At 55.2% G+C, this 18,911-nt stretch overlaps 1 protein-coding gene across 7 annotated transcripts in view; it reads right to left on the bottom strand.

Annotated features, from left to right (window-relative positions):
- Window positions 1–18,911, bottom strand: part of CFAP46 (cilia and flagella associated protein 46) — an 89,373-nt gene that overhangs the window by 37,761 nt on the left and 32,701 nt on the right. For 4 of the 7 annotated variants that reach the window (XM_082424866.1, XM_082424869.1, XM_082424864.1 and 1 more), the window contains 9 exons: window positions 12,578–12,709; window positions 12,036–12,198; window positions 10,154–10,238; window positions 7,842–7,980; window positions 7,310–7,493; window positions 4,414–4,588; window positions 3,393–3,598; window positions 2,346–2,537; window positions 1,579–1,728 (listed from right to left, as the gene is read on the bottom strand). In XM_082424866.1, coding sequence (XP_082280992.1) covers window positions 1,579–1,728; window positions 2,346–2,537; window positions 3,393–3,598; window positions 4,414–4,588; window positions 7,310–7,493; window positions 7,842–7,980; window positions 10,154–10,238; window positions 12,036–12,198; window positions 12,578–12,709 — 1,426 coding nt within the window. The remainder of the gene's footprint in view (window positions 1–1,578; window positions 1,729–2,345; window positions 2,538–3,392; window positions 3,599–4,413; window positions 4,589–7,309; window positions 7,494–7,841; window positions 7,981–10,153; window positions 10,239–12,035; window positions 12,199–12,577; window positions 12,710–18,911) is intronic. The other 3 variants (XM_082424870.1, XM_082424865.1, XM_082424867.1) reach the window with 2 other exon arrangements.

Genomic DNA, 18,911 nt, shown 5'->3' with positions numbered 1-18,911 from the left:
AAACTGAATCCTTCACCTCACAACACACACATGACCCAATTTCAAGTGGCTCTAAATCTGACGTGTAGACGTATAAAGCCTTTGGGAAAACATCCTGAGAGAACATTTGCATGACCTTCGGGAAGGAAAACATTTTTTTAAACAGGACACAACAAGGCACTAGTCATAAAGGGAAAGGTTAATAGTTTTTAGTACACTAAAACGTGGACTCTGTATTCACGAGAAGACCTCAAGACAGTCAAGGCACAGAGTGGAGGGTGACCTGCTGTCACAAACTGTCAAAGTGTTTTTTCCAGGACAGATAAGGAACTCCTTCAATTCAACAAGGAAAAGACAGAAGGCTTAATAAAATGTGGGCGACCGATTGCACAGGCAGGCCACGAAAGAGGACATTCAAGTGGCCCAAAGGCGCTGAGGCGTCCGGCCTCGCCGGAGTCAGGGAGTGTCCGGCTGAGCCCAGTGACAGGCCCGCGCCCCCCAGACGGCCAGGTGAGAAGGCGGGCCTCACTGACACGACCGCTGCCGAAGGCAGTTTGTCAACATGCTGTAGTTGGAGATACACGTGCTCCGTGACCCAGAAACCCCGCTGCTGGGTGTGCCCTCCAGACACGTGGGCACGTGGGCCCTGAGACATCTGTAACAGGCATGATGGAAACAGCCCTGTGTCGCCCGTGGCTGAAGGACAGACAGGCCGTGGTCGAGTCACCAGACGGAATACTCAACACCGACGATGTGAACACATCCAGACACACGAGGCAGCGCGGAGGATTCCCGCGGATGCCGCGTTTCAGGGAGAAGCCAGCCACGGGCGGTTAGAGGCCGAGAGTCTCTATTTCCACAAGCACAGAAACCAGGCAGATGCGGGGCTGGAAAGCAGCCCCCGAAGTTGCCCGGCGCTACCCCTGGAAGCCGCGTGCAGGTGTGATCAAGGTAAGGATGCCGAGCTGGGGAGGTTGCCCTGGATGATTCAGGCGGGCCCCACGTGTCATCGTATGGGCCCCTGTACGTGGGAGATGAGACACAGACACAGTGGAGAAGCCACGTGACGACGGAGGCGGGGTGGGGGGTGGTGACGTGGTCACAAGCCCAGGAGCCCCCAGGAGCTGGAGGAGGCAGGAAGGACCCTCCCCTGGGGCCTCCAGAGGGAATGTGGCCCTGCTGACATCTTGACTTCGGCCCAGTGATACTGACTTTGAACCTGTGGGCTCCAGAACTGTGAGGGAACACCTTCCTGCTGCTTTAAGCAGCCGGTTTGCGGTGGCCTGTCACAGCAGCCAGGGGGCACTCCCAGGCACAGCTGAATTTCATGGTCAGGAGTGTGACCCATGTGGGGAGTGTGAGGAAATGTCCCCCAGGCGCTGCAGGTGCTCGGGGAGGGGGAGGACGCCGGGGACGGGCCTGTGGGAGGGCCTGGGGGCTCATGCCCAGGAGGCCCTTCTTCACAATTCCCCAAGCAGAGTCCTGTTTCTCTGCATCCCTCTCTGGTCCCACTTCACACTGGAAAGCGTCAGCTGTGACAACAAGCCAGGAGGCAGGACACGGACACAGGCCTGGGGCGGCATCTTCAGGTCCACTCACCGGCTTCTGGAGAGTTGACGGGTTGACGGCAAAGTTGCTCTGATCCTGTTTGAACACTGCTATGGCTTCTTCGGGGCAAGCGTAGGAAGCCCACTCTGCTATGCTTGCTGGTGCGTCTTCAAGGCGTTTGCCAGGAGTGGGGCTTTGAAACTGCAAAGCGGGAAGCCAGGCTCTGCTTTAGGAGGCGGAGCTGGAAGCAGACACCCAGGTGGCCCCGCGGGAAAGGACGGGTCGGCAGCGCCTCTGGGGACGTGCGTGGCGCCCTCCCTGGGCTGCCAGCCCTACGGCGAGCCACGCCGGAGCCACACGTGTCTCCACTTCCCGGAGAGCACAGTGCTGGGGGAGGGAGGCGGGGGCGTCCCCAGTGGGGACAGTGAGGCGGGACAGCCGGGAGGGGTGCTGCCGCGAGCACAGCCCCGGACACGGGCAATTCCTCCGGTGACAAGGTGACGTGCAGCACAGGCCCGCAGAGGATGGAGAGAAGGTGCTGTCCCGCCCCGCATGGCCAGGGCCCAGATGCACCTGGGCGGAGGGAGGGACCCGCTCTGGGAACGCAGATGACAGACCACAAGGGAGAAGCCAGACCCTCCCCGTGTCACCTCCTAACACCCAGGGCAGGGGGACTAGAACCGCTGGCTCCACTTCCCCGGGGGGGGGAAACCGGACGGAGCAGCCGCGACGGCCCTGCCCTCTGCTGCCCAGCCTCTGGGACGAGGACCCTCGAGGGCGGCTGGGGCAGAGCCTGGCCCCCCGGGAGGGCACGTCACCTGCTTCGCGTCCCTGCCCTTGTCCTTCTCTCTGCCCTTGTCCTTCTCTCTGCCCTTGTCCTTCTCTCTGTCCTTGTCTTTTTCTCTGTCTTTGCTCTTCTCCTTCTCCTTTTGAAGCAACAACGAATGTGAACTCGCTGCTGCTGGAATTCTACTTTCTGAAATTGACTTTCCTGCTGTTAATAAAGAAACCTGGGAAAAGAAAATCCGAATTTGCAACACTGATAACAGAAGCGGGTCCCCCTCCTCCCATGCACTCAGATATGAGGGCAGGTTGGGAGGGAGTGGCCAGGCCATGAGCCACCCGGAGCAGAGGTGGCGGCAGTGCCCCTTGGTGGGTGGACACGCGGCCGCCCTCCTCTGCACTCGAGGGGCTTCCTCCAGGACCCTGGGCCTGCGGGGACGCACAGCTGACCCTTAAGAAGAGCTTGTCAGCACCATAAAATGAATTAATGTCTCTAATGAAGAACACACTCAAGTGACTTTTAGCGGTTCTCAAAGAATCGCAAAGAGTCGCTGCATGGTGGGTGGTGGGTGGTAGTGGCCTGGGGCATCTTTAAGACCCAGGACGGCCTTCCCAGTCCTTCCTGCTGCCAAAGGGCAATGGCCCTGTTGTCCCCAGCACGTGGCCGGGGGCAGGGTGCAAACCTGCCCCCAGAAGAAAGGCCTGTCCTGCCAACACTGTCCTACGGGGCGGGCACCGACGGCGGGAGGTCCCTGAGAACAAGAGTCGACCAGGAGCTGCCCCGGGGGCCCCGTAAAGAGGTGGTGGGAAGGAGGGCAGCTTGGAGGCCGTGCGGAGGGGGCATAGAGAAGGTTCTGGAAGCCCAGTGGCAGCGCGGTAGAAAGACAGGGTTCTGGGGGTGGTTGGGCAAAGGCGCTGGGGTGAGTCTTGGAGAGGAGGGGCCACTTCGTAGGGAGCAGCGAGGCCCTCCCTCCTCCCCTGAGTCCCCAAAGCAGGGCGGGTGCTGCTGGGAAGGAGGGGAGGGGGACGCTGTGCCGGGAGAGACGCAGGACCTGTGTAAGTGCAGGTTCCCGCGGCCTCACCTGCCAGATGCGGCGGAGAAAGGTATAGGCCATGAGGCAGTAGTCCTGGTGGCAGGCGGCGCTCGGGGTCACCACCAGGGCCAGCAGCGTGTAGGCGCGGGCCAGCGTCTCAAGCTGCCGTACATTCCGAAGCTTCTCCAGGGAGGGGGGCCCCGAGTCCTCGGCCCCCGGGCCCTCCGGGGCCGCCGGAGTGGACACCTGCTCTTCTGGAAGACAGGGCGCCGCTGGGTGTCCTCCCTGCCCGCCCCCTGCGCCCGCCTGGTCCCCAGAGGCCCCTGTCACCCGGCCTGGGGTTGAGACTCTTCCAGGGGGGGCGCCGCCCTCACAGGGGCCAAGGCCACCATCAGGGATGGGCCTCCCAGGGTTCCCCCAGCGGAGACAACAGGCCCACCCGCAGGGACGCCGCGGCCACCGTCGGGGCTGTGAGGAGACGCCGCCCCAGGCCGGGCTGGGGGCCTGGGCTCCGGGGTCTACTTGGAGTCTCCTCCCCACCGTGGGTCACCCTAGCCGGTCTGAGCTGGGCGTCTGGCTGCACCCAGACAGGGCTGGCCGTCGAGCGGACGTGTCCTCGAGCCTCCGGCACGTGCGGAAGGGAGGCGGCCCCTCCCCTGGGGCCCTGAGCTCTGCAGGCCCAGGAGGAGGCTGCTTCGGTGCCGGGAAGGTCGGCCGGCCGTTCCGAGGCGCCTCTGCTGCCCGGAGCATCCATCCGACTGGGGCTCTGTCCCGCCTTTCGGTGACAGCTCTCACGCCGGACCCAGACAGGGGGCCAGAGGGGCTGCCGGGTGGCTGCCGCCCTCCCTCCGCCCATCTGGCAGCTGCTCCCGCCACCTCCCGGTCACCCCTGGGCTGGCCTTCCTGGTGGATGTGCTCTGATGGAGGGGGAGGGCCAGCACCTGGGGAGGCGGGGCCCTGGCCTCGCCAAGTCCACAGGGCACTGGCCTGCTGGGGGCGTCGCAGGGACAGCGGAGCCCAGGAGCCCCTCGCGGCGGGCGGCCCCTCCCCCAGCCACTGCGCCCCTCACCTGTGGTCCCCGCACCTGCCGGCTCAGGGGAGCCCCTGTCGGGCTGCATCCTCAGCAGGATGTCGATCGCCCACTTCAGGTGGAAGATCACGTCTTCAAGAGGAAACTGTTTGTGGTACAGCCACTCGCTGAATTCCATGATGTAGTCGACCTTCTGCCACTCACTCTCTGGCTTCTTTGGGGTTAAACAGAAAAGGATGGTAAAGACACACACCTGCCACTCAGCAGCCCGAGAACCACAGCGCAGGTGTTGTGTGCCTCCACCTTCTAGAAACACAGGGGCTCCTTCTCACCCGTCTCTACCGTCACGAGACCACCAGGCTCAGCAAGACCTCCCACGTGCAGCGGGCAGCAAGACCAAAGCCAGGCGAGTGTCCCCGGCCTCTGCTCCCCGTGGACGCCCCGCCGCCTGCTCGCCAGGCCCCTCGCAGGCCCCGCGTGTCCCTCCCGCCTCCGGGGCATGCCGGCCTGAGGGGCTCTCTGCCGGCGCTCCACCGTCAGCCCCAGGTCTCCTCCAGCACTCGGAGGTGTGGACGGTTCTGTGGCCCCCAGGGCTCGGAGGGCAGGGAAGATGCTGCACCGTCCCGAGTCAGAGCCCGTATCGCTCGTCAGTCATCACTGCACAAAGGGAGGACGCTGCCCCCCCCCGCCCCCCCGAGAGCGGAGCCGGCCTGCCTTCCACTTGCCGGGCCCCAGGCCCCACGCCCCACACCTCACGCCTCACACGCCAGGAGGAGGAGGGTGTGCGGCCGGAGGTGCAGGAGGTGAGGGAAGGGGCAGGTGGCGGTGGGACACACAAGGTCAGGGGGGACTCTCCCCAGGACACTGCTTGACGTCCCCAGGGAGGGAGGGGCGTGGACGGGGCATCCCAGCCCTGAGTGGGGTCCTCCCCCCTCAGTAGGAGCGGCCCTGAGAGGTGGGGGCCTGGAAGCCAGGTGACAGATGACCATCAGTGCAGAGGAGGGGTCAGATGCGACCTCAGAATGACTGTGACCATGTGGTCACGGGTGGCTTTGACAAGAGCTGTGCAAGAGAGATGACGGGGACAAGGTAGGTGGAAGAGAGAATGGTCATCGTTTCAACAACGGTGCTGGGAAAACCAGGCAGCCACAGGCTGCGGAAAGGAGCAGGACCCCTACCTCACACCAAACACAAGTCTGAGCTCAAGACGGGATGAAAGACTTAAATGTAAGAGCTGAAACTATGAAGCTCTTGGAAGAAAACATAGAAATCTTCGTGACCTTGGATTACACTTTGGTTTCTCAGCTACGATGCCATAAGCATAAGCAGCAGCAGAAGAAAAGAAATAGGTAAGTTGGACTTCATCAAGATTATACACTTCTGTGCTACAAATGACATCATCAAGAATACGAGAAAGTAGTTGAAAAGACAACCCACAGAATGAGAGAAAATATGTACAAATCATATATCTGATAAGGGACTTGTATCCAAAATACATAAAGAATTCCTACAACTCAGCAATAAACAGACAAGAAACCAAATTGTTTTTAAAAAAGGGCAAAGGATTTGAATAGACATTTCTCCAAAGAAGATGCACAAATGGCCAATTAGCACATGAAAAAAATGCTACTAGTTACTGCGTTAGTTACTAGGGAAACGCAAGTCAAACCACGATTCAAATAGCTAAACAGAGCCATCACATGACCTGGTAGTTCACTCCCAGGTATGTGCCCAAGAGAATAGCGGTAACGTGTCCGTGCAAACACTTGCACACGGATGTCTCCAGCAGCCCCGTCACAAGAGCTCATAAGCGGAAGCAACACAGAGGCCCATCGGCACAACATCCATCCACACGATGGAAGATTATTCAACCACCAGCAGTGAAGCCCTGACACGCGCTTCAACAGATGGAGCTCGGACGTGACGTCCAGGGAGGGCAGCCGGACGCAGAGGACCCACCTCGTCTGGTTCCATCCGTGTAACACTGGCTCACTGGGGCTGGCGGGGGTGGGGGGAGGGACATAGTGCCCACGGACCTGGGTTTTGGGGGGCTGGTGAAATGTTCTAAAATTGATTGTGATGATGGCTGCATAACCCTGTGAATTTACTATAAAGCACCTTGTACCCCTAAGATAAAAGAAACGAAGGAAGGAAGGGGCAGAGAGCCTTTCCACGGAGTCTGGGCAGAGGGTTCCGGCAGCTCAGCTCGGCCAGCAGCCGCCCCGTCCACAGCACCGCCTGCTCCCCCGGCACAGCTGCTTGGCCCCAGGAACCCTGGCCTGGGCTCCAGGCGCGAGATGCAGGGGCACCCACGGCCACTTGTAGTGGACCCAGGCCTCTGCTTGACCGCTGGGTGATGACCACAGGGCCAGCGATGGAGCCTGTGTTTGGACCCCTTCCCGGGTGACACCCCAACCCTGGAGCTCTCGGAAACCTCGGTGGGATCTGCTCCACGAGGGGAGACATTCTGCTCAACAGAAAAGCCCATCAGGTGCCTGCCGCAGGGCACATCTTTGGGGCGGCTTCAATCCCACCGTCAAGGGGCCTTCTTTGCCCCGAGGCAAGTCCCACAAGTTCTGCATCACATCAAGGTGCCCGCCCTCCCCCAAATCTCCAAGCGCATCGAGAGGAATCTCCAAGCGCGTCGAGAGGAACATGTGTCTTAGCTTCTCGGGGGGGGGGGCTGTCCCCAAGACCCCGAAACCCCAGAGGCTGCAGAGCCCCGCGGCCCACCCCCTGCCCTCCCCACACAGCTTCACGAGGCCCACGTCCCTCACATGGGAGGACAGGGTCCGTCTGCCGCCCCGGCTTGTGTCCCGCTGCCCCCCCTCTTCCTTCCGGGCCTCCCGAGGGGCAGGGCTTCGCTCCGCACTGCCCCCCGCCTTCCCGCCCCCGGGGGCTTCATCCACAGACACACGGTCAGTCAGAGCCAGACCTGCAGGGCCTGGATGGCGTGGTGGTAGCAGGTCAGCTCCCTGGGGACACTGTTGGAGTTGAGGGCCAGGCGCTGCCACATGTGTGCCAGATACTCCTCACTCTGGTCTTTGAATTTCTGAATTTCCATCATAAAGTTCTGGCCGAGTCTAGCCTTCACGATGACCATATGTTTGAAAATCAAGCTGAAGAAAAGTAAAAGAGAGAAATTAATGCTTGAATGGTAAAAATCGTAACTATATAGAATGCACACAAACTAAAGTATTTGTGCATGTTCCTACTTACAAAGCGAAAACAAAATGAAACCTGAGTATCTTGGGGGTCTTGTGTTGTGCTGTGTTCTGTTTTTTTCATTTATCATTTGTGTGTGTTGGGCTTAAATCCCCTCCCTTCTTGTGTTGACTTCTTGGTAGGGAAGTAAAGTCACCAGGGGAAAGGGGAGGGTGGGGGGCTGAGGAGGGAGCCGCCCTGTTGGGGGACTGCAGGGGGAGGCACGGGGAGGGGAGGCGCCCCGGGGGGCCTCAGGCACTCACAGGCGGTGCGCCGTCCGCGGCAGCACCTGCAGGGCCTCACCCAGCACCCTGAGGCAGCCCTCCCAGTCGTCCTGGTCGGCGTGGCTGTGGAAGAGCAGGCCGTAGAGCGCGGCCCTCAGCGTCAGGTCATCCTCGGCCCCTGCCGTGGGAGAGGGGGCTCAGGAGGGGCCTGGGAACGCGGGGGCGCCGGTTGGGGGGTCCGGGAATGGGGGTGCTGGCAGCCGGAGGTCCACCCTGAGGCCCACAGGACCGGGAGTCCCCCAGGGAGCACGCGGGACACGGCCGCCTGTCTGGGACGCCCGGGCCTCCTGCCGCGGAGCCGGACAGCAGGTGGGACCGCGTGGAGGTCCAGCCACGTGACCTCGTCATCTGCGTCCCTTAGACACACGCAGGGCTGCCCTTCCAGGGCCGGGCCTCGAGCAGCGGGAATGACTCCTGATCCTGGGAAACACATCAGTCCTTTTGGGACTGAAGGCTCAGGGGCTCCTCCTGGGCGACACCTGCGCTGCTGTCCTCCCTCCCCCACCTGCCTCACCTGCACCAGGTGCCCCCGGCTGCCCCTCAGCCCCACCCCGCCAGGCTTTCTCAGGCCCCGCAGTCGTCCAGGCCCTTTCTCTTTCGGAAACTCCCGTTACTCTTCCGTAATTTTAAAAATAAACAATGGGAGCGTCAGGAAAGAAGAAGCCTCTCCCCACCACCCTCGCCCAGGCCGCTCGAGGGGGCCGCCTCAGCCCCACCGTCCATCAAAGCAGAGCCCCTGCCCCTGGTACCAGACACTCAGCTTGTCCTGTTTTACCTCGTTGACCGTGTAGCTCTCTTTCCCGTTTCTGAATCGTTATAGCAAAGGGGCGAACACGCCCATTGATCCTGCCGGCAGGCTGTCCGGCTGCTGGCTAAGAGGACAGCACCAGCTCACACCACTCGGGGCCTGAGGGCTCACCGCGGCCCCCCACCGCCAGCGCTGGCACGGGACACAGGTGCCCAGGAGCAGGTGGATTTAGGCACGTGACCAGATACACTGGTCAACATCTGACACTTGGGAACCACGTGGGTTCCGTAGCGTGCTTTCCTCCTCTCATCTCCGCTGGGCCAACTCGGAACCACACGCCGGGGTGGTGAGGGCTCTGCACCCCCTGGTTGGCAGCAGGGGCACATGCCCCTGGACGTGGCAACCCCATTTGCCAGAAATTCCAGACGGTGCCTCGGACGAGGAGGGAGAGACTGCCCGTGCGAGTTCAGCTGCTGAGCCTTCGGGGTCATTTGTTACTGCAGTGTGGCATCTCGTAACCTGACTAATGCGACTGCTCATGCATTATAGAAATGGATCATTTAGCTGCTGAATTTGATGCCAGTACTTTCCCAGTGTTTACTTTTTAATTTTCTGCATTTCTCATTACTTAAATTTTCATGTATTTTGAAAGTGTGCCTCTTTGATCACTCTAAACTTTAGGCAGTAATCTTTCCTCAAAACATTGCTTTGCTCAATTCTACTTTCTCATTTTCTCCTACGATTTGACTTGCTCAAGCTGCTAACCCCTTTAGCTATCTGAGTATGTTTCAGCACGTGGAGCAAAGCGTCACGGGCTCCACGCGCTCCGGGCGGCGCCGGGACCCCAGGCAGCCGGCTCCTCACTGGGCCTCGCAGGCCTGCGGGTCTGGGCGGCCGTCTGCATCTCCCTCTGCGGCACCAGCAAACGATCTTACCTGCGGGGGTCTAGAGTGCAACTCATTATTTAATTACACATGGTCACATCTTTGTTCGCTATTTTAAATCGAGTTTCTCTCCCTCGTAGACTCTGAGGCACGCGAGGGAGGGGCCACGGCTCTAATCCACACATGCACACTTCGCAGTACACACCGCGGCCCTTACACTAACAGGGATGATTATTTTTTAGCAGATGATCATTTTTTATTTTAGAAATAAATTATACAATATATTTTTATTTTATTAAGGTCACTACTTTTTTTTCGCAGAAGTATATCTCCACATTTTTATGGAAATGGAAAAGTGTGATTTACCTGTCAGAAAAACCCAGAGGCTAGATTTCAAGGCTGCCTGGGAGGGTGCAGGGTGGCCCTGAACTGGGGGGCCATCTAGGCTTGGGGGGGTTTCCTCATGCTTACAGTGGGGGTCCCTGATTGCTCACGAGGAGCCCTCACCCTCACCGTGCCTGCCCGAGTTCAGTGCTGAGCAGGCATTTCCCATGTTCACTGACACAACTTCACCTGTTCTACACAAGGCTCGGGATCTAACAGCACCAGGCCCTGCCCGGCCTCATGCCTGGGGCTCTGTCTGTCCTGCATCTACAAACCTGAGCGAAAACACCCTTCCGTCGTCTCTCCACTTTGGAAGTCGGCTGTGGGCCACTGGTGCAGAAGCAGCGTCTTCCCTTTTTCCTAAAGCAAAAACAAATCAACAATACAGACGTTTGAAAGTTGCAGTTTCTTCTTTCACCAGTTTGTTTTTCATTTGGTTCAGCATTGAATTACGGAAACTGCAGCTAAATTTCTGAAATACTAAGTCACAAAACGTGGAATCACATTTCCCCTGTAAGAGAAGGCACTCCAGTTCAAGGTTCACTACCTTAAAACACACACACACATGCACAGACTAGCCCTGCAACACAGTCTACGGCTTTTAATGACACGAAGCAGACAAGTCAGTTTTATAGCTTTGAGTCAATAGGATCAAAAGCATATTAGGAAAACTTATGGGACACGGCAAAAGCAGGGTTCAGAGGGAAGTTTATAGCTGCAAATGCCGACATTGAAAAAGAAGAAAGATCTCAAGCCAACAACCTAAGTTTACACCTTAAGGAACTTGAAAAAGAACAAACTAAATCCAAAGTTAGCAGAAGGAAGAGAATGTTAAGGATTAGAGCATAGAAAAATAATAGGAAAAAAATCAATGAAACCAAAAATCGATTCTCTGCAAAGATCAACAAAATAGACAAACCTTTAGCTAGACTGGCAAAGAAAAGATGAAAGAAGACACAAATAACTAAAATCAGAAACGAAAGTGGAAACAGTACTATCAACCCTACAATGATAAAAAGAACTATAATAGAATCCTATTAGCAATTGTCTTCCAACAAATTAGATAACCTACGAGCAATGGAAAAACCCCTTGAAACACTCAAGTTGCCTAAGCTGACTCAAGAAGAAATAAAAAATGTCAACAAACTTCTAACAGTAAAGACTGAATCAGTAATCAGAAACCTTCCAGTTAAGAAAATTCCTGGACCAGATGGCTTCCCAGGTGAATTCTACCAAACGTTAAAAAAAAGAATAACACTTATCCTTCTCAATTCTTCAAAAAATTGAAGAGGAAGGAACATTTCCTAACTCATTCTATGAGACTAGCATTACTTTGATAGGGGGTCCAGATAAAGACATCACAAGAAAAGAAAATTATAGATGAATACCCTTTATGAATATAGATGCAAAAATTCTCAACAAAGTAAGTTGCTGAATTGCAAATCAAATCCAACAACACAGTAAAAATATTATTCACCATGACCAAGTGAGATTTATCCCAGGAACACAAGGGTGGTTCAACATAAGGAGATCAATCAGTGTAACACATCACCTTAATAGGATAAAGGAGAAAACCACACGATCATCTCAATTGATGGAGAAAAGGCATTTGACAAAATCCAAAAACGTTTCATCACAAAATCTCTCAGAAAACTAGGAGTGGTGGGAAAATTCCCCAACACAATAAAGTTATGAAAAACTCACAGCTAGCGTGATACTCAAAGTTAACAGACTGACACTTTCTCTCTCAGATCAAGGGAGGTCCCCGGGCCACGACCTACCGCACTCCTGGGCGACGGCAGAGGGGGAAGGGGGCCTCACTCCCTGAGGCCCACCAGATGCCTGTCCACTGTCAGGCGAAACCTCCCTGGGCCCTGAGTGGGTCTGTGCCCCACCCTCCCTCCTCTCCCCTTTCCTACCGGAGCTTTCTAGGTCTGAGTTAGGGTTCCCTCGGGGATGGGGGAGGACAGAGCTGAGCCCTGAGCGCAGCCAGGAGCCGCCCCGCCTGTCCCGCTGGGATCTCACGGGTGTCACTGTCCCCTGCCCCCCATGCAGCCGTCGTGTTCATCGCTTGAGTGGTCCCATGGGGCCCATCTTTCCTCGGGAACCTCGCCCGCCTTTCTGGAGGGAGGACGTGAGAGGCGGCCCGGAGCGCACCTGCTTTCTGGCCTCCGTCTCGTTGATGATGTTGATGACCCTCCGAGTGGCACTCTTGCACTTCTTCCTGCTGACGGCAGAGGGCAGCAGCGGGAGCCAGGTGTTCCAGAAGTGTCGGGCGGCCAGCATGACCAGGGCGCTGCTCCCCGCGAGGCCCCCAAACCTGGAAGGGAAGGTCTGACCTGGACAGGTGTAGGTGCCGAGGGGAGGGGTGGGGCCCCAAGACGGCTCTGCAGGACCAGGACGGGCTCCGCTCAGGCAGCCCTGCCGTGACCCGCTCACGGCCTCGGCTCCCCGTTCCTCGGGCCCGTCCCGGCTCAGACGCTCAGGGCTGCCGGGAACCCCCGGGGGTGAGGTGGGTGTCACCGCACGGGGCAGGCGATGACCCTGGTCACAGGGCCACGGGGGGAGGGGCCGGCCTCGGGGACAGCCCCCAGCGAGCACCATGGGCCGCAGGCGCCATCATCCCCACCCGCAACACGCACCCCAGACGCGCCGCGCGGCGCGCACCATGACCCCGGCCTCCGGGGGCCGCAGCCCACCTCGCACTCTCTGTGAAGGCCTCGGCGGCCGTCAGGCGCAGCTGCTTCCGGCCCTTGAGGTCGTCCACGATGCTCCTGCCCTGGATGCAGGCTGCGGCGCTCAGCACCTCCGCCACCAGCTCAGCCTCCACCCTGGAGACAGACAAGCGCCTCGGCTCACAGGAGCCTCCCAGGGGAGGGAGGTGCTGCCGAGAGGGGAGAGCCCTGGGGACCCCCCACCCCGCCCCCTGGAGAGAGCCCTGGGGAGTCCAGAGTAACGTCATGAAAGTCCCCAAACCAGAACTAACTGGCTGAGTCCAGTCAACCCGCAGAACCATGAGACAGAATCATAAGCTGATGTTTGAATGACTAGTACGTAGGGTGTGTTGTGCGGCAGCAGCAGTAACAGAACAAGGCGCCCACCCCACGTGAGGCCGGGCCCTGTGGGAGCAATGGGGCCCCGTCCCCCGTGCCCCAGAGCACGTCTTGTTCAGGGGGCCGAGGCTCTGCGCTGAGAGCTCAGAACGTACAATTTAGACTCAGCAACATCAAGGGCGCCGTGAGCTCTCTTCTCTCAGCCAAGCCGCGGCTTGTGCACATAACAACCGCACGCACGTCCCCGCAACCCAGCTCAGGGGGCACCAGGCTTACTCTAGGAGAAAAGCACTGGTTTCTGGGTAGACCTCCCCACCATGGCCCAGGAGGCCCCAAAGCCCGGTACCTGCCTGCGGGAGCCAGTTGCTCCGCCACCCTGCCCGTCAGGAGTCTAGGGGAGAAAGAGGCTGTCCTTCGGCCTGCAAGGATCTGCAGGGCACGGTCAAGCTCATGCTCTGGGGGTGAATCGGAGGCTGGCCCCGTCCCCCAGGATGGGCATGCCAACCCAGCGGGAGGGGGAGGAGAGCCCGGCCCCGCCTGGGCCCTGGCGTTGCTGTCCTGGAGACCTGGATCTTTAGGACGTGATCCTTGGGGAGAGTCTATCAATGACCACTGGGTGATCTGCTGGTGGTGACCATCTACATGCTTACGGCTTACTTTGTTCTATCAGCCACTGAGAGAGGAATGTTGAAATCTACAGCTATAATTGTGGCTGTATCTAACTTTTTGCTTCTTGAATTTTGAAGCTCTGCTGTTAAGTGTATGCACATTTAAGATTTTTATGTGTTCTTGCTGATTGAACCCTTTATCATTGTGAAATGTCTATCTCTGATCCCACATCCTGGGAGCTTTACTATAGCCCCACAGCGTTCTTGCAACCGGTGCTGCAGACGCCATCTTTCCCCCTCCTTTTACTTTTCACCTGTGTCTTTGTATTTGAAGAGTGTCTCTTGAAAATGGTTTCGAGTTGGGTCTTGCTTTTTGTGTCCAGTGGGATAAACTCTGCACTTTAACTGGAGTGTTGGTCCATTTACATTTAATAGATCTGTTGATGTGGTTGGGTTAAATCTTCTATTTTGCTATTTGCTTTCCTTCTGTCCCATATGTTCGTTCTTTCTTTCCTCCCCTCTTTTGGATTAATTGAATATTTTTAGTATTCAATTTTATCTTCCCCATTGGATGTCTAGGTATAATTCTTTTATTGTTTTTGTAGTACTTGCTCTAGAGACTGCAACATACATTCCTAACTAATCACAGTCTACGGTGAATTAATATTATATCACTTCACAGACGGTGTAAGAACTCTCGATATACCCCTATCTCTCCCATTCCCATCCTTTGTGTTATCACTGTCATACATTGTACTTCCACATTTGTTAATAATCCCACAATACAATGTATTTTTGTTTGAAACAGGCGTATGTCTTTTACAGAATTTAAGAACCGAAGGGGGAAAAACCTTTTACGTTCAGCCACACAGTCACCACTTGGGGCGTTCTTCACTACTTCCTGAACTGAGTTTCCAGCTGGTACCATCTTCCTTCAGGCTGAAGAACTTCCCTTAGCATTTCTTGTTCTGTGGGTCTTCTGGGAGTGGATTCTCTTAGTTTTAATTAATCTAAAAAGGCTTGATTTCGCCTTCATTTTTCAAAGGCTATTTTTGGTGTATATAGAATTCTAGATCGGCAGGGTTTTTTCTTTTTTACCACTTGAGATGGTTTACATTGTTCCTGCTGAGAACTCGCCTCTCATCCCTGTTTCCCTGTGTGTAACTCAGCCTTTTCCCCTTCCACCTTCCTTCCAGGGTTTTCTTGTCACCTTGGTCTCCAGCGATTTGACTACAATAAAAATAGGTGTGGTTTCCCTCGTGTTTAGCCTGCTTGGAGTTCATTGAAAATCTTGGATCTCTGGGTTGATATTTTTAATTCAATTTGAAACAATTTCAGCTATTACATTTTTGAATATATGTATTCCCACCTCGCCCTCTGGCCTCTGTCCTTCTGAGACCACACCTGCACTTGTGCTGGCCCGTGGGTACTAGCCCACTGGTCCCCAAGGCACTGCTCCTCTGTTTTTCAGGCCTTTCTCCCTGTGCTTCAGTTTCCATAGTGTGCTGACCTGCGTTCAGAGTTACTGATCACTTCTCCAGAGTTCAAATGTCAAGCTCTCCCGGTGATATTTCCATGTCAGAGATTGTACTTGTCATTTCTAGGATTTCCACTTAGTTCTTTAATTAGAGTTTCCATTTCTTTGTTGGAATTCACCACCTGTAATTTGCCCATTAAAATCCTCCCTTTCCTTTCTTGTAGTTACAATAACTGTTTTAAATCCATCGTCTGCTAATTCCCACACCTGGGTCACGTCTGAGTCGGCTGACTGCCTTTTCTCCTGGTACGGGCCACAGTCTCTTGTGTTTCCACATGCCTGGTGATGGTTGCTGTTACGCTGGGCACTGGGCGGGGGCGGGGGTGGAGGGCTGTCGTGCTGAGAGTGGATTATGTTGCCTTCCTCTAAAGGAAGGTGGGGTTTCCTTCTGGCAGGCAGTGAATTCGCCTGTGGCTCATCCTTATCCTACTGAGATTTGGATTAGGCGTCTTAGGGCGAGTCTCGCGTGGCCCCTATAGCCTAGCCCCTAGGGCATGGTCTTCCTGAACGCCCCGGCGGTTCGGCGAGGGCTCCCTGACTCTCCTGGGCCAGCACGGGGCCTCTGGCATCTCTGTCACCCGCTTCTGGCCGGCCTGCGGGATCTGCCCTTCTCTGCCCAGGAACCTCCTCACTCGTCTCGCATCCTGTGGAGTCCGGAGGCCCCAGCAGCCCCGGGGGTTTGGTCTCTGTCTCCCGCGCGCATTTCTTCTGTCTGGGCTCCAGCTCCCGGTGCTGCAGTTTGGGCAGCGCCCCGCGGCCCCAGGCAGAGCGCGAGGGTGCAGGTGGGGCTCACTTCTGACGGCCTCTTCTTGCAAGAAGCACGGCCTTGGGCCATCTGTTGGCCAATGTCTGGAAGCAGTTGTTTCATGTATTTTGTCAAGTTTTACAGTTTTTTAAATAGCACAAGAGTATGAGATCCATTGTGTGTCATGGCCAGAACTGGCAGAAAAAGTGACTTTTAAGTTCACATAAAAACCCAGCAGTGACGATGATTATGTTAAATAAAAGTGCTAAACAAAGCAGAAAGGTAATTAATCTCTGTGGGTCTGTTTTAGGGATCTACATGAAATTCCTTATTAATATATATTCCTTTACATTAATAGTATAAATAAGAAACTGAATCTGGTAATTACACACTCAGAGGTGAGAATACTAATTGATTAGTAACTGCACTATTTTTCACCAAGATCTGAAAACTATTTTCACTATTACTGTGAAATGCTATCATAAAAATTACTCTGTGACCAACTCCACACTGAGTTTCTTTACATAACTTGCAAAATAGAAAAAATTAGCATAAAAATTTGAAATATGTATAATTTTTTTTAAAAAAGGTGAATCATCTGCAGTACACGCCACATGGCTGAAGTTGACCGTGGATCCTGCCGACTGGGGACAGGGTCCAAGGTTCTGAGGGGCCAGCAAGACCACCGTGCAGTCGGCGTCCCCTAGAGAGCCAAGGGCCGCTGGCCTCTGCCTGTCCAGCCTCCTAGCGCCCAGCTCCAGGCCTGGACACAGCCGGCCCTCAGTGCGGGGGGAAAAACGGGGCAAGTCCACAGTCAAACCCGGGTAGGGGGTGACCCCACTGAGAGTAGTGACACCGATCACCACTAGAGGACAGCAGCAGTCTACAAATGAGTTCTCAAAGGTCTTAAGGTGAAAACCAAACTTTTACATAGTCTTGTATGACCGCCCCTTTCCCTATTACCATATGTAAACATTTATGTTTTTAGCCTATTTTATTATAAGAATTGCTGTTTTAAAATAAAAGTCAATTTAAGAATCACTGAGGAAAGAACGGCGAAGCTGGAGCACACACCCGTCACCGCAGCGGGCACCCTGCCACCCCGTCCCCTGAGAAGCTCTGCTGTGCCCGCAACGAGTAGTGAAATCAGCCTTAACTCCGTTACAGGAAGACGATGCCGCAGCCCTCACACGCCGACTCTTTCTTTATGAATGTAGTCTTTTTCTTTCTTTTAAAATTAACCTTGTAATTTTTATCAAAGTGGCACCTACCGCATGGTTAAGAGGAACTCCCCTACCCAGCTCCCAGTCCTGTTCCCAAGAGGGAATGACTCCTAGGTCTTCAGCTCTGTCTTCTAGCAGGTGTATGCTTTCCTCCAAAAAACTGGCTTCTATCTTGATTTCCCAATTTATGAATTTTAAACATTACCTATAGAAGTCCCTTTTCCCAACTTATGAATATAGCTGGTCCCAGCATTACTTTTAATTCCCCTATTTATTATCTTTGTACCTCAGAATATCATCTTGTGGACCCTCAACAAGCGACACCCGACTATTCAGCTTCTCAGATGAGGGTCTCACGCCACCTGTCCTCTTCCCCCTTCCCGCTGCTAAAGTATGTTATCTGTGCTTTTACTTTACTTTTGTACTGTCAAAATTGGTAACACTGGTATTTTATTAGGTAACCACAAATAAGTCTTCTTTGTCAAAATGCTAATCCTAACACTGGCATATCAATAAACACCATGATAATGTCCGTGTTTTTCACTGAAGAGGCAAGCTATTACCTTTGTTATCTCCTGGCATTTCCAACTGGCTTTTCTCCCTCCCTCCTTTACCACAATACCTGTAAACTCTCCACAACACTGGGTCCTCCTTTGGCCCTGCCTGCACCCCCAGGGCCCTCCCCTACATCCTTGCTGAGGAGGCTCTCAGCACCTTTTCTGGATTGCATCTCCATTTCCAGCATCCAACATCTTTCTCTTTTCTGGGTTACTCCCTTGTTTTTCTGGAGTGTATCCTCAATTAACTTTCTAAAAACAGGTGTGTGACAAATACATTTTCTAGGTCCTCATCTGTTTAAAAGTAGCTTTCTTTACCGGGATACTTGAAAGTTTGGGTGAGTTAGAATTACATGTTGAAAACTACTTCCACTTAGAACGTCCCACTTGCTTTTAGCTTCTAGTGATAGTTTCTGAGAAGACTGTTGAGTTTCTATTTCCTTCTTCTTTTTCTTCTAAATGCTGTAGGATAGTCTCCTTATCTGCCGTGACCTGATGATCCCACAATGTATCTGGATGTGAGTATCTCTTCATTCTTCTCGCCGGTCATTTGGCGGGAGGGTCAACCGTGAGATGGTGTCCTCTGCTCAGGGAAGCTCCTGCGTTTCACTCCTTTCTTAAGAACGCTTTCTTCCCTCTTTCTGGAATTCCAATAATTGGGTGTAGGACCTCCTATTGTTTCTTCTGGCTTTTCTGAGCCTCAGCCTCTGCCTGCCTTGGTTTCCTTGCTCCCGGTTGGGGCACCGCAGCCCCTGCCCAGGAGCCACTGCAGGGACAGATGAGGTGCGGGTGGGGGGGCCTCCACGGGAGCTCTGAGCAGCCTGTGGCCTTGGCTGCGTGCAGGGCGGGTGACCACAGCTCGGGTCGTGGTCACTCGTCAGCCCCCAAACACCCATGGGGGTGTCCCACGCAGGCCCCAGAGCAGCCGCTGGGATATGGCGGCCGCGCTCCCGCACCTGGCCCCGGGGTCCTGACCGAGGGAGGCTCAGGCCCCCACTCCCATCACCCAGAGGCAGGAGGCCAGGCCTCCTGGGATCTGGCCTCGAGCGGCCAGCTTGGTTGTGCGGCCACCATGGGTGTCTTCCTGGCCTGGGGGCCGGGATCCCGTCTTTCAGGAAATAGACTCAGAAGTAAGGCAAAGAGAAGAGCCTCAAGGGAAACAGTCTTTACAGCAGAAATACTTACAACAGAAACAAATTTAAAAGAGCCTCATGTTCAGGAAGAGGGAAGGATCAGGAGCCCCGATTACTGGTGAGCTGAGTGGGGCCCGGGGCACAAGACCAAGTGGCCTGGCGCGTCTGCGGCCGTCC

This window comes from Balaenoptera physalus (genome assembly GCF_965194825.1).
Source record: "Balaenoptera physalus genome assembly, chromosome: 14".
Lineage (NCBI taxonomy): Eukaryota > Metazoa > Chordata > Mammalia > Artiodactyla > Balaenopteridae > Balaenoptera > Balaenoptera physalus.
The sequence above is the reverse complement of the archived record's forward strand: the minus strand, read 5'-3'. Positions and strand labels throughout refer to the sequence as shown.